Genomic DNA, 15,973 nt, shown 5'->3' on the forward strand with positions numbered 1-15,973 from the left:
CAATATTTAGGCCCTTAAGTTCAATTTTGAGGTTTAATTGTAAAAATTCCTTACGGATTTTGATTAATTTTGAAAATTATAAGTCTAAATCGGTTCAGACCAATTTGACCGTTGGTCGGACCGGTCGAACCGGTCGAACCGGTCTAGAACAGTGTCATCTTCTTCCCCGTGCCAGCGCCATTCTGCAGATTGAATGATGGATTTTGGTGATCAAATTGAAGATCAATTCGAGCCTAATTGAACCAATTACCTTGGGCGTTTGATTCCTCCAAGTGGTAGGCGTCGATTGGGACCAACAGCACGACCAATGGTCGTCGAAGGAGCTCCGGTGAGCCGGTCAAAGCCCCGGTGCACAAAAAAGTCATCATTTTCAAAAACAAGTGAAATTCATGCTTGTTTGTGATCGCCGGAGTGCTAAACGGAGCTGGACGGGATCCTGTTCCGTTCCGGTCGCCGTCCAACTCACTTCGCATTTGTGGGCACGTACGAAGTGAGTCGGCGAGCTCCTCCCGTGCGCGCCAAGTTTTGAAAAATTGGTATAAAAGGCTCGGGAAGATTCGCGAAGAAGGGGAGGCTCATTTTGCTCGCAATGCACTCAGAGAGAGAGAGAGAGAGAGAGAGAGAGAGAGAGAGAGAGAGAGAGAGAGCTCATCCTCTCGCCCGTGTGATCGAGGATTTGAGCTCGCATTATGAATTGCTCGGCCGGACAATCCAGGTTGATCTAGGCGTTGCGGTTGGTTCCCGAAGCTTGCCTGCAGATCAAGGAAGTGATCGCCACCGATCTCTCTACCAAAGACCGCCTGAATCGGTAAGTCGAGCTTCGAACCGTCTTCTTGTACATTCATGGCATCGCACCTCTGCGAACTTGATTATTGCAATTGATGTGTGCGTTTTACTTCTGGAACATCACTAACCACGATCGCATCTCATTTTTGCATTGATTTTGCTCGAATCACCCGAGTCGAACCTTCCACCTATCGCGGTCCGGTCGAGCATCGGCCAGGCTTTTCTAGCCACAGCGAGCTTAATCAGAGCTCGAGATAAGTTTCCCGAACCTCCTATGATGCTTGCGTATGAATTAATTGCTTTGATTTGGCCTTAATCAGTATGTTTGAACTCGGCGATGGCCGACTGTGCATAGTTCATAGATCGTGATTTAGCCGATGAAATTGCTTGATTCTAAGATATGTTAATCTAGAATGTTAGGCGAGTCGACCGGCATTGGTTTCATGTCATTCCGGCGAGATCTCATCGTTAGATTTCGCCGGAGGAGTCTCAACCATCCATCTCGTCGCTGGCGAGAGATTGAAGACGAGTTGACCCGGCGGGTCAACGAGTCGGCGTCTGAGTTGGCAAGTTGTGATTGGTCCGGTCGGAGTCCGAGTCGGCTTAGCCGTTGGCGCGAATAAGGCGACTCGGATCCGATCCGACGGTAGTGATAATTAGATGAGTTTGATTCTAGGCCGTTGGATTGAATTTTTGTATTTTCTGATAATTCGTTTATTCATTGAAAAATAAAAAAAATATAAAGCGATGTCGTTTTAGTTAGTAGTTGTGCTGCGTCGTTTAGAACAAGGCCCCGATGCGTCGTCGTTTTTTAGACTTAGGCAATGGACGGCTCGGATTAGGTCTAGGTTTGAATCGTGGCCGTCCGTTCATTATTTGATGCGGCGTCGTTTTATGCGAGGGGCAGACTAGATCTAGTGTGTTCACTCGCGCACGAACGGTCGAGATCATCTCTAGGATTGATCCTGGCCGTCCATTTATTTTCTATATTTTCGAATATTAGGAAATTAGTTTTAGAAAATAAAAAAAATCAATAAATAGGATTCGACGTCGTTTTGGTGTTGAGCGGGTTGCGAGTCGGGTCGGGGTCAGGTTGACCGGGCTTTGAGCGGGTTGACCCGGTCCCAAAAAATTAATAAAAATTCATGAAAATTTTCTAAAAATCCAAAAAAGTTACTAAAATTTATAAAAATTCCCAGATTTTCTCAAAAAATTTCTAAAAATGTCTAGGTCGATTTGGGACTCTTATAATCTGGATCAAGAATTTTCGAGTTTCCGAGGGTCAATTTACATTGATCCAGAGAATTTCCAATTTTTAGAAAATAAATAAAAAATCCAAAAAAATTCGAAAAATTCCAAAAAATTCTAAAAATCACAAAAAATGGGAAATGACCACATTTAACTGGCCCGACCCTATTTTGTGATTTTTGGGTCCCGAACCTTTAAAATGACCATTTTACCCTTCCGGGCATTTGGCCCCAAAAATTTTCCGAACCACCCCGGAACTCCAATAGGTCTTTCTATGGGCCAATAGGGCCATATTAGACGTGTTGTGCTCGTTTTGATTGATTGATCGTCTTGACCGAGATTATCTTGATTGCGCTCTTCATTCATTGATTGTGATTGATAAGTTAACAAATTCCCGTTTGCATGATACCTTAGATCGTTAGAGCCTACCTCGTCCTAAATTTCATCTGCATGAATTCTTAGATTAGAAAATCACTCAACTTCGGTAATCGAAAGGGCGTCGATTAGAATTTCGGCGTAACCAAGTCCCCGGACCCACTTCTCTGGTTCTCGTAGAATCGAACGATTTCTCCCGACGGCTTGATAGGGTTCCCAGTCATACCCTCCAAAGAATTGATCGGTGGCGACTCCATATGCATGTACATTATGCAGATGTCACCCGACCACACTAAGGTCGATCTCGATATCCGCAAAATTCTTTTCCCCGTTGCGATTCGAGTAATGGGTCTCGGGAGGGACCCGCACGCCAAGATCCACTTCCCAAATGGGTCGGAAGCGTGGCTTGTTAACCTCGCATCGATCAAAAGTCGGAGGGTCGCGACAATGGGTGAGGGACCGAGAGGGCGGACAAGAGTGCGACGGTAGGAGGAAGCTAGTGTTGAGAGCTTGAGAGTCTCGAGGGAAGTCGTCGCCGTTGAACGAAAGAGACGGTGGCTGGCGTTGGGGCCGTCGGATGGAGGAGAGGGCACATGCGAATAGAGCAACCGAGAGAGAAAATGAGAGAATTTGAGCAGTGAGTTCTTGGCTCTATCCACAAATGAAGAGATATATATATGTATATATATGCCGGTTTTTATAGTGGGGGTGAGGGGTAGGCCAATCACGGGGAAGAGAGGGTTGGTTGGGCCTTACCGGGCCTATTCAAATAAGCTTTCAAGATGGTCAAAACGAACACCGATCGCCCATCATTCTATCACTTCAATATCTATCGCGCCGGTCATTTCATTTGGTCCATAACTACTGCACTAATGATTAATGCCTCTAAAAATATAATTGTTGTCAAACCATGCCCACAATCAACTATTACGCTCGTTAAGTTAATTCGGCAAAATTCATGTCATCACATGTAGAAAATCAATTGGACAAGAAAATAAAACCTTTAAGATCCGATCGAGGTAGAGAGTATTTATCTGATGAGTTCATAAATCTATGTGTGAAAAGGGAATAGATAAACAGTTGACTATTCCAGCAACTCCTCAACAAAATGGTATTGCGGAGAGAAGAAACAGAACTCTATTAAAAATAGTTATGTCTATGATAACGCAAGCTAATCCGCCAATCACCTTTTGGGGAGATGCTTTGTTAACAACTACCAAAATACTTAATCGAGTGCCTTCTAAATTAGTTACCTCCACTCGATATGAATTATAGAGGGATCAAAAACCCAATTTGAGTTTATTAAAACCTTGAGAGTTGTGTGGCCTATACTCACGAGTCGTCCCACAAGTATGAAAAATTGGGTCCTAGGTGCAAGAAGAACATTTTCATAAGATACTCGGAACACTCAAAAGAATATGTATTTATAGGCGACCGGGAAAGTGGGAGTGTGATTGAATTCGGATCACGAGATGTCATATTCTTAGAAAATGAGTTTCCTAAAAAGGGCGAAATAGGTGAAGATTGTCCCCTACTTGAAACATTAGATAGTGATAATGATCCAAGTGGGAGCAATGTGAGAAGTAAGGAATTTATTTTGAACCAGTCTCAATTACAACTACTTAATGAGACAATATCATTATTATCCGATCCGAGTGGGAGCATAATGGACCATAAGGTACCAAATGTGCAATCCCAGGTATGGAGAACGAGTTGTAAAAGCATTCCCCATTGATGTTTTGACATTGATAGAGAAGGTTTCATGGTCGCTCCACAAGAAGAGAATGAGCCAAGTAATGCTCATGAGGCTCTATCTAGCCTTGATAAGAAAAAAAATTGATACAAGAAATGGAAGAAAAGATGGAGTCGATGAAATCAAACCAAATTTGTGACTTGGTTGATCTTTTAAAAGGACGCAAAGCCATTGGGGAGCAAGTGGATTCTCAAAATAAAGCGAAAGGGTGATGACTCAATTGAAAGATCTAAAGCTCGCATCGTGGCGAAATGGTATAATCAATAAGAAGGCATTGATTATGAGAAAACTTTTTCTCTTGTGGTGAGATTTATCTCAATTCACATTACTCTGGCAATAATGGCGAGTATGGATCTTGATTTACATCAAATAGTCGTAAAGTTACTTTTGTCAATGGAGAATTGGAAGAAGAATTACATATGCAACAACGCATAGGGTTTGTTACAGAAGGCTAAGAACAAAAGGTATGTCGACTTCTAAAATGGATATATGGCCCTAATCACTCTTCAAGATAATGGTATATACATTTTCGTAATGCTATAGTAGCATATGATTTAGTAATGATAGATGAGGATCACTGCGTATATGTTGAAAAATCTAAAGATCATTTAATCGACAATTGGGGAGAATAGGTGCAACGGGGATTCTTTTCATTTGGGATCATATCATTATATGTGGATGATATCATTATTGTTGGAAGCAATATGGAGTTTGTTCAAACAACTAAGAATTGGTTATCATCTAATTTTGAAATATAAGATATGGGTGAAGCTGCGTTTATTCTTGGAGTTAAGAATTCAAGAGATCGTTCAAAAAGGATATTGTCTCTCTTGCAAGATATGTATGCAAATAAAGTCCTTGAATGTTTTCGTATGCAAGATTGTAAACCCATTGACGCTCCTATTGCAAAAGGTGAAAGTTTGAGCCACAGATTATGTCTTAAGACCCCATAAGAACAGGAACTAATGGAAAATGTTCCATATGCTAGTGCTATTGGGTGCTTAATGTACGCTATGATGTGTACGAGACCTAACATTTGTCATATTGTTGAAATGGTGAGTAGATACCAATCCAATCCAGGTCAAGCGCATTAGATTGTCGTCAAAAGGATTTTCAGGTATCTGAAGGGTACTGTAGATTATTCGCTGACTTACCAAGGAGGAAATATGCGCTAAGGAGGAGATATGCGCCTTGAGGGCTATATTGACGTTGGTTGGGGAGGATTTAGGTGAAAGTAAATCTACCTTTGGGTCTGTATTCTTATTGTGTAATGGCATAATATCTTGAAGTAGTAAGAAACAAGCATATATAACATTATCGACAATGGAAGCCGAGTTCATGGCTTTGTTAGCAGCTGTACAAGAGGGTGTTTGGCTTAATAGATTTTTGAATTATATAGGTGTTCTTGAGGATGCTGCTAATCATTTATTGGTTACTTGCGATAGCCAACCGGCAATAGCTTATACCAAGGATCCCAAATTTCATTGCATGGCCAAACATATAGATACTAAGTGTAATTTTGTGAAAAACATGGATGCACGAAATGTTGTTAACGTCCGATAAATATCTGCACATAGTATGAATGTAGATCTTATGATCAAGCTGATTTATAGAGATATTTTTCTTGGTCGTGTAAAGTCTTTGGGACTGCGTAGAAGTTGATGTACTAGATATTTGTATTTTCCTAAAGTTCACAGTTTAATGATTTTTTCTAATCATTGTTAATGACTATGAGTTTATTTCACATTTATGCATATTAATGTTTAGTGCATTATATTGAGAAAGTATGTCGGACAACTAAGATATTAGCTCACTCACATTGATAATCGCTTCTATTTCCTATGTGATAAATAGAGATGAGATGATTTAAAACTTATTATATTAGTGATAATTGAGAGCTTAAGCTTGATGTCGCCTTAACAAGAGTGTTAAGATGAGGTCATAATAAGTTACGCTCGAAAGTGAAGTAACTCGCGTATTTCACTTTATTTGTCTTTGATGCTAGATGTGAGTACTAATGGATTCTTTGAAGAGAGTATATTTGTGAACTCAAGTTAAACATTGGGAATGTCCGAACTATCATATGTACGGTATTGAATGTAGAAACATATGCTTCATGGGAAAGGAGAGAATATCGTAATACGTATTTCATATTACGTAGGCATGATATGACCAAGAAGAGTTGGCAAGAGTATTAATCTCAACTCTATAGCCGTGTGAGACTCTTGAGGGTATGAATTCCTTAGCTTAGTACCCTTACCACTCTTACTTATTCTTGAAATTTTGATTTGGTGTTTGTAATACTAGAATATTGCCAATGATCATGAATGATTCAACCTAGCAGGACATTTCTGGAAAAGTGAATTTAGTTGAAATGGAGAGATTTTAAGGAAGGAGGAAGATCAATTCGTTATTGATGTCACAATATGATTTTGTATTTACAGGTTGACCAATTATGACTATATGAGTTTAATCGTAATTGTGAATACAATACATATCAAACTTTTTAAGAGATCATGAGACATATAAATATGACTGATAGATCTAGGGCAATGTATATTAGATCTACTCTAAATTATAGTACCCAATGTGAGCTGCTATATATTCCTAACGGATGTATGGCAACAAGCTCTCAAAGTATGGTAACAGATGTGAAAAGAAATAGAGATGTTTAGCTCTTTATAGGTGAGTGGGAGATGTTGGTTTTTTAATTGGAATTAATTATTCCGAAAAAGAGCAAAAAATTGAAATTGCTTTTATTATCCGGTATCAGTTACCATATAGAGGAAGACCAAAAAGGCAGCTTTTATTGATCATGTGATTTGATTCCCATTCCAAAGAGGAGAAGATTGTCTATTCCTCCTATCAAAGCGTACGGTGTTTACAAGCGCTCATACTCTCCCTACTCTTTGTGGAATTCTCTCGAAGAACAAACAATCTTCGGGTCCGGATTCTTTCTCATATGCTTTTGGAACTTTTAATTTGTGGCTATCGAAGTATGTCTGTTCTATGTGATATGCCTTCTTCGATTAGTGATGCAAGTTCTATGTGATATGCCTTATTCGATCGGTGATGCAAGTTATGTTCATGGGCATGTCAATCTATGATTTCCACTGCGTGTTAGATCTGACTTGGGGATTATATGTTTTTCCCTTCAAGTTGGAATTAAACAGGTAACATTTCAGACTTGAGCCGGAAATCTTGCAACATCCCAACCAACTGCGTAAACCCTGAAAAGTTAACAAAGCATTAGTTTGAACAATAATTAAACATGTCATTTTTGTCGATCATGGAATGAGATAAATTATGATTATTAATTGATATTAAAACTTACATCTTATACCAAATCGAGTGCATATTCAATCTAAACTGAAAGCATAGTACTTAATTGTCGATCTCAATTTCAACCATTAAAAAGTCAATCAATCATTTAAACTGATATTCATTAGAATAATAAGACCCATGCTTAATTTGCACAAAATTACAAAGACCAGCAAACTTCAAGCAGTAAAACTAGGTTTCAAAAGACTAGCAGAATTGGAATTCTCATCAAATCAACGAAAAGATGATGAAGTACGAAATTGACATTCAAGAGCGGTTTTTCCAAGATTCTAGGCATCTAATGTTGATTGACCAAAACTTTGATTGAATCTAGAGGGTTAGATTTTGAGATTTAACGATGCGATTTACAGTTTTATTGTAAATTCCGAATTTCATATCAAATTGGAGCCTTATAACTGATTCACACGAACAACTCATACAATCAACAATAGTTAAAAGCCGCATGTTTTTCATATGATCATGGTCCAAATCCTACTTAATTTGGTGCAAAAAGGATCCCACATACATCGAAATCATTACTTAATTGCACGCATGCGCGTCGACAACTTTTTATGTAATTTACCGATTCGATATGTATTCTCAAGTTCTTTTTGGAAAAGAAAATCGAAAAAAAAAATGACAAAAATTCACAAGAAAAAGGAAGAAAGAAACAAGGGAAAAGTTGAGGGTACTAAAGTATCCATATAACGAAGATTTGGGGCCTAAAGTGCGACCTATTTAGGTCAAGAGGAAGGGAGGAATATACAATTTCTGCGAAAGACTAAAGTGAACACGACGTCCACAAACGGAGCAAAAACTAGAAAAGCTGATCTGACATACTCCACGAAGAATCCCACTGCACATAAATTATGCTCAGCAGCCAGACAATTCATAGGACAACCAGACGCGAAAGAAGTTTGATAATTGCGGTACTTGTAAGATTTGTTCTCGTACTGTCAGAAAATATTTTTCCCTTTCTTCAGGATTTATATCATTCAAGAAAATGAGTCGATCGATAAGATTGTTATAATCAAGTGATAATATTTTCTTAGTCTGGACTTACCTACCCGAAACTCCTGGATCCCCAACGGTCTCTAGCAATCAAGTACGAGTCCTCATCGATCCAAGAGCCCAACGTCTGCACCCAGGATTGACAATGTTCAATTTGCTTGAAACAAACGGAGGATAATAATGAAATTTAGTCGGGGAGTAATCCATACTTGCTCGGACTACGCCGGTGCGGTTGTGGACAAGTGAGATAGCGGCCAATTTAGAGAGCCCCAAAGGGTATGGAGCCAAGCAAGTTAGGTCCAAAACGTCAAAGCAACTTTCCAACTTTAATCTGCCTGTCTGTTTTGGTTCCATTTTGGCAACGAAGAGACATAAAAAGATCTCCAGATAATTCAATCTATTTATGATCAAAAACCTGCATATGCTAATGAAGTGACCAAGTGCACAAGGAACTTATGTATGCTGACCATTTTAAGGACAGTTTATTGTTTAGGCTTATCCTTACCTAATTGAGCCAGTCCAAAAGAAAAATTAAAGTTTCGTCCTCGTGTCTCGTTTCTCGATTGCCTGAGTTCATCGCGCGGCTAATGAATGAGTAACCTCTGAGAGATAATTTGATCATTTTGAGTGACATTGATTCTTAGGAGTTTCCCACTATGCATAAACCGTGAGCAATTATTCCATTCACAATCAGCTAATTCTGAAAAGGCGACAGACAAGAAAGAGGAAGTGAGAAACTGATATTAGTTCAAGAAAAACTATGTGAGAGATGAACATCATCATGATCAACGACAGGCAACTAGGTTTTGCTGTTAAAATGGCAGTGACAAAGATTCTATAGCTAGTTGAACTTTCTCGGATCGCATCCGGTCCATGTTTGTCACCGAGGCACGAAGTACATCGATTCCCTGAAAGGTGCAGAACAATCTTGCTGAATCACCGGTCGACAAGCCTCGTACTCGGAGACCGTCAAAGGATCGACTAAAGAGCTCATGTCGTTCCAACTGTTGCTGCTCTCTGGTGTGCTGCTTGCTCGACTGCTACAATTGCCGCAGAAAGCTTCTAACAGCACATCTGAGCTCTGTTGGTTGCTATAGATCACTTCATCTTCGCTGACATCATTCACGAAATATTGTAGCTCGTTCCACGCATTCGGAACTGCCTCTCGGATGGTATTGATGAAGTGGGTATTCGATGACTGAGGAGTGTCACAGCATATGGAGTTCACAGATTGGAAAGAACCAAGTATGTTGCTCGAGGGTTCTGTGAGCATTTCACTAATTAGTGGGGTAGGAGGAATGTGAATAGGATTTTGGAAATCAACGAAAGTGCTAAAGACCGATCTGAGGTGGTCTTCGGAGAATCGTCCTCCGACACAAGCAAGCTGATCGACCGGTGATCCGTGATGAGGGATGTTGGGAATTTCATGGAGAGTAGATGGAGTAGTAAAGTCTGCTAGCTGCGGCCAGTACTGGTTGTGATTGACGATCCCGTTTCCGGCACCATTCACCATGGAAGGCTCCTTCTGATCCCTCTTTGTAGTTTCTGCCTTCAAACCATTCGTGATCCGTCCAGTGCTGCGCTCCTTTGGCTGCCGGCCGAAGAGCTTCTTCTTGAGCCTTGTGTTCCAGTAGTTCTTAATGTCGTTATCGGTCCTCCCAGGTAATTGCGCAGCAATAATGGACCACCTTCATGAGCATAGAGCGAGAGAGAAAGTAAGAACTCAACTGACCAGGCGAAAATTTGACGGCCGGAGGGACAACCAGGCTGACTATCTCCGGATTTTTTTTTTTTTTTGGACGACGAATTAGAGGAAGAAGCTAATTAAATTACCTGCTTCCAATGGTGACATAGAGACCACATATTATGCTCTCTTCTTCCTCGGAGAAGGCACCGTGCTTGATGTTCGGCCGGAGATAATTGAGCCAACGAAGCCGACAGCTCTTACCACACCTCTTGAGGCCTATAGTAACAACAACGAGCAAATTTGAAGAACCAGAATCATCTTCTATACTCGACTAGACGACTCTCGACTCGGTCCATCAGCAACAAAATCGAAGGGGACAGAAAGGGGAAGAACCCGCTCTGTCTCGAAGCGGGACATACCGATCTTCTGCGGCAAGGCGATCCAGTTGCCGCCGGTGCCATGCTGCTCGATATAAGCCTTGAGTCTGGCGTCTTCCTCGGGAGACCAGGGGCCTTTCTTGACATTGGCTTTGTCACAGCAAGGAGCTCTGCCCATTGTTGTCTTCTTTTCTGTTGTCTGTGTCTCAAATTGTGACTCTTGAGGTTTCTTTCTTTACTTGGAGAGGGGGGGTGGGATGCCAATTGGGTGACAACGATAATGCTAATAAATATACGCGGAAAAGAGAAGGGAGAGGAGAGACAATAATGGCTGGAGAAGGAAAGACATGGACTTGGGCAACGGGATTTCAAAAAGTAGGGAGTAGAAAAGAAGAAAAAGAGGAAGAAGCTTTATGAATATAATAATGGTGGGTATTTTGAAAATTGCCCAGAGCAGGAGGAGGTCCAAAGGGTCTTTCCTCTTGTCTTGGTAATTCCAAGGATCGGGTAACACGCACTATCGCCATCCCACATTGACTCTCTCTCTCTCTCTCTCTCTCACAGAAATTTAGGGTTCACTTGGATTTGGTATGAATAAATTTCACCAAACCATACATAGTTAGAAGGATAATGTTTTGAAAATTGTAATTTGACAAACCTAAAAGTGAGATATATGGACGTGAATTTGATGAAGATAAGTTTTACAACACAATTCACAAAAATAACATAGCATTTTTTTTTTCTCTTGTCACTTCTTGACATGATTAAAAACTCGAACACAACACGTGAACAGAAATCGTCGGTCCGGCTTGATTGATAGCCTCAAATAAGTAGAATTTGTTCTTTTCTTTTTTTTATATTTATATTTTAGTGATGCAAGTGCGAAACGCAGCTACTTGAAAGTTTATAGAATGACATGTAAGCCGCCACAAAAAGGTTAAATCTAAACATTTGGCCGGTGTAAGTGTGGTCCTAATTCAAGAGCAGTTTTGCATAAGTTTTTGGGATTTGAACGAGTGACCTCCAACTCCTAAGCCAATGATCTTGTGTGGTCCAATCGGCTGCATCAATACACGGTTTAAATAACTCAGATTTGAGTATGAGATGCCCTAGGGAAAATAAAAATAAAAAAAGAGTTCAAACTTGGTCAAGACCGATGGTGCTTGATCTTGTTGAACTATAACACATCTTCGTATCGATCATCACACGTTCATACAAGTTGTGTGTCCGACATATTTGGGTTGTTTCTTCTCAATAAATTAGAGTTTAGCAATTAAACACTCACGCGTAATTCAGTCATCATTTCGTTTAAAGTCGTGTGACAGGATGTGCTTGGGACTTAGATCTGTCAAGATAACATTACAATGCCCTTGTTTTTAAGTTATTTCTTAGTAGACTTCTTGTCTACTCTCACGAATTAGGCTAGATCGGGCTGAGTAACATATACGTATCGCATGTGTTCTTTGTGCTAGTAATCAGATTGCTGTTTGAAATATGGATTTTCCTTCCACTGCAAATCGCACAAACTTAATGCACATGCGAATCCTAGTTTCTCACTTAACCACTCTGAACGAATATAGACCCATATTCACACGAACAGTCTTCGACGAGCTCCGCCATGTAGCACCACAGCAACTACTCCCTTCCGTCGCCCTATCTTCGTCATTGGCCGGCCTCAAAGATCCAATCGCCACCTCGAGCCATGGAACCCTCACCATCTCTCTCAATCCGCAGCAAGTCAAGGATTTGGGGTCGGATGTCGGATCTAACCTCGACGAGCCAAGACCGGGCATTGCCAGCATTGGCGGGCTATATGCAATCGCCTGAGTCCAATGACGCCATTCATGGTGGTGGTGAGGCCCCGATTAGCCTCGCTTCAAAAGACTAGGAAATACGTACCAGAAGTCCGATACATTTACTCGAGAGATCGCCAAGAGGGAGCCCAAATTTAAACCCGTTAACATATCCAGTCGGATTCATCTTTACTCAAAAATTTAAGCGAATGAGTTATGGGCCAACTAAGATATATTAACTACTCAACATCACATCAATTCTCCAACGTATGATTTCTTTAACACAACTTACGCGTTCATCTTAACAAAACCATTCGTTTCTTCCAAAAATACAAAAAAGAAGAGATTTCTCTGAGTTTGCGCCTGAAAACTAACACCTGCATGAGTGTGTGCTGGCGGATTTGATTGTCTATGATTATTTACTATTTCTATTAGGGCTGACAATTCGTGTCGAGACAGGGGCCTAATGCTAATTTGGCAGATCCAAACATGACCCATCATTAGACGTGTCAAACTGCCTCAATAAGCATAATAGAGCATATCACAGGTTACCACATGACTAACATCATGATCAAGCACGTTACCATGTTTGATGTCGCGTCGACACGATACTCAATCTGTTTACAACCATAAACATGCAAAACAAGTTTCAACATCTTACCAAATCAAACGGTTTCAACTCTTTCCCATGGTTATTACTTGGCGAAGATCCTCTACTCCAGTGTCTCCAAAGTCCAATCTAAATCATCGGTACATCCAAATATAATTTTCACAATAATGATTACCCAATCATAGAATGGTTTGGATGAATGGAATGCTGGAGACTTGTGTTAGAATATATAAATATTAAACCACGCATTCTTCTATCGGTTTAAGCTTTTAGAATAGTTGGCTATGGTCCCATCAAATCTTTTATGGTATCAGAGTAGGAGGTCCCGAGTTCAGATCTTCCAGCCCCCTATTTACCTCTCCAATGAATATTTCCACACTTAGTACTAGGAAAAAAAATCAAATTAAGCGTGAGGGAGAATGTTGGAATATATAAATATTAAACCATGTCTTTCCAGCCCCCTATTTACCTCTCCAATGAATATTTCCACACTTAGTACTAGGGAAAAAAAAATCAAACTAAGCGTGAGGGAGAATGTTGAAATATATAAATATTAAACTACGCCTTCTTCTATCAGCTTAAGTTTTTAAAATAGTTAGCTGTGATTCATCAAATCTTTCAACTTGGAATTCCGTAAAGGAACTCATCCCATTTCTACTAACCCAAAAATTGGAATTTCTCGTTCATCCGATTCGGATGGTCGATATCATGATATTTCCGTTGAAACCCTCACCCATATGACTGATTAAAGGTGCGTAGACCAAGTTCATCTTCCAAAAGAATTCGTCATGGGTAACGGATGGTGATCGTCATATGGTACCCATCATGGGTCAAGAAGAGAGTTAAGAAAGTACTAGAAAGCAAAGAAAATAAGTTGGTTGAATTGTTCTTGGCTTACGCACGTAGTTGGAATGGTTCTTCATGTGCCGACGTGAGCGGACCGCCCTCAAGACATCGCACGCTGTTTCCGCGGAACTTCTTTCCTTACAGATTGTACCAGCATGCAGTCATCAAGTAATGAAAGAAGCTTCCCACACATCTATGTATAGTTTTGAATTTCTCTAGTTTCCACTTGTTAAACGCACGTACGGCTTTAAATTAAATATATGAAATTCTGTGAAGGAGCTTTAATCATGTTGTCTCTGTGATAGCGATCTTCTTGATCGTATTTACTGATTTTGAGAACACGACATATGGCTTGCGAATGTATCTCAACCACATATATTTATATGCTCTTATCATTTCAAGGACTATATCGAGTTTAGCCAGGAAAATTATCAATTTTGTGTTAAACTTATTTTACAAATGCCAATTCATTCCTAAAATTTTCAATTTTGTCTTAAATATTTTCTGTCAAAATCCAATGTAGTCTTGAACCATTGAAAGTTGATTGGACTTGTTATATTTGGAACATGCAATAATGATATTCATGCCGGGCTCCAATTGAAAAGTTGTCGTACGAACGATGCCTCCTCTTCAAGGGTCTTAACACTGGTCTTCTAGATGATTTAACTAAATGCCCGTATGAATTTTCAACATGCATGACTTTGTATATATACCCCAAATTTGGGGGAAAACATGATGTCTAGATTCTACTTAGTTTCAATGATGAAGAACTATAACACCGGATCATTGATGAACACGAGTTAATGATTTTTTTTTCCTGACGGATAAAGGGACAGGGAGGGGTCATATAAAAGATGTTTCATGGCTCATTCGTCACAAATAGCAATAAATTAGAAAAAAATCATTAAAATAGTTTCAAACTATTGTATGAATGCCAATTCAATCCTAAAATTTTTAATGTTACTAATTTAGTCCTAAACTTTTTAACCATATGTCAATGTAGTCATTTTAGCCAATTTTAGCTAATAATCGCTGACGTGGATGTCGGACGTCCTAAATAGTTTAGCCAGTACTAATATGGACAATTTTTGCAATTTTTTATGCATTTTTCTTAATCCTTCCCTTTTTTTTCTTTCCTTTTTCTATTTTTTTTTTCCGATGTCCTCCGCTAATCCACAACCTTGCCTCTCAAAGCCACAAGCGGGGCTTGGGCAAGGGCCACGACGCCCTCACCCGCCACGGCGAGGACTTGCGGCCCCTTGGTAGATCGCCACGCCCATATTCGACAGGGGCGTCCCGACCCTCGCTTGTTGCCCGGTAACCTCCGTTAGCCATTGCCAAGGCTGCAAACCGGCTGTGGGAAATAAGAAAAAAATAAAAAAGAGAGAAAAAAAATAATGAAATGGAAAAAGAAAAAAATCAGAATTTTCTTTTAAAAGAATTGCAAAATTGTTTACGTTAGTGTTGGCCATGCTCGTAGAGCAATCACCTTTCATGTCTGCAATTTCCTACCAAAATTAGCTGAAATGACTGTATGGACAAATAGTCAAAAGATTTAAAATTGAATTGGACAAACTGAAATTTAAGACTGAATTGACAACCGCATAATATGTTTTGAATTTTTTTTTATTATTTTCATCTCTAATAAGTGGCGTAAAATACCTGTTTATTATTTTATTTGGTGCTTGCCGGTCTATCCTTAGTTCAAAGGTTTCGGTGTCGAATTCATTTTCGCAATTCGGTGCCTGCCTCCCATTTGGCAAAATAGACACGTTTGTGACGGGATGGGAGGACCGCCGTGACTCGAGAAGATTCGATCAGTACCCTTGAGTGGCACACACGCCAAACGTTATCAAGGAAAAGTCAGCCACGATTCTTAATTTTCTTTTGGGAGCTCTTTTGGTTGCTAAAGACCATTTTCAAAATTGGTAATATATATAAAGTCTCATATTGAACTTGGGTAAAAAATACTTTTTTTGGAGCAAATGTGGAATCCCAATAGAATGGGAAGGGTTCAATAAAGAGATTATTAGTCAATTGTGACATTGGATTCTAAAAAGATTTGACAGGCTTCAAACCCAACGCTTAATAGGAGTTGACCCCACCTTATTACTTATAAAAACTCGATACTACCTGGAGATTTGAGTGAAAACCCCCGAGCAGTTG

The 15,973-nt window shown here is 39.9% G+C and overlaps 1 protein-coding gene across 1 annotated transcript; it reads right to left on the reverse strand.

Moving 5' to 3' along the window:
* Positions 1–9,294: 9,294 nt before the first annotated feature.
* LOC115739393 (transcription factor RAX3-like) lies at positions 9,295–10,790 on the reverse strand. Its single transcript, XM_030672451.2, has 3 exons — positions 10,601–10,790; positions 10,328–10,457; positions 9,295–10,182 (listed from the first exon to the last, which is right to left on the reverse strand). The coding sequence occupies exons 1-3, from the start codon at positions 10,734–10,736 to the stop codon at positions 9,375–9,377; spliced, it is 1,074 nt and encodes a 357-aa protein (XP_030528311.1). The 5' UTR covers positions 10,737–10,790; the 3' UTR covers positions 9,295–9,374.
* Between the last annotated feature and the right edge of the window lie 5,183 nt (positions 10,791–15,973).

This window comes from Rhodamnia argentea, chromosome 11 (genome assembly GCF_020921035.1).
Source record: "Rhodamnia argentea isolate NSW1041297 chromosome 11, ASM2092103v1, whole genome shotgun sequence".
Taxonomy (NCBI): Eukaryota; Viridiplantae; Streptophyta; class Magnoliopsida; order Myrtales; family Myrtaceae; genus Rhodamnia; species Rhodamnia argentea.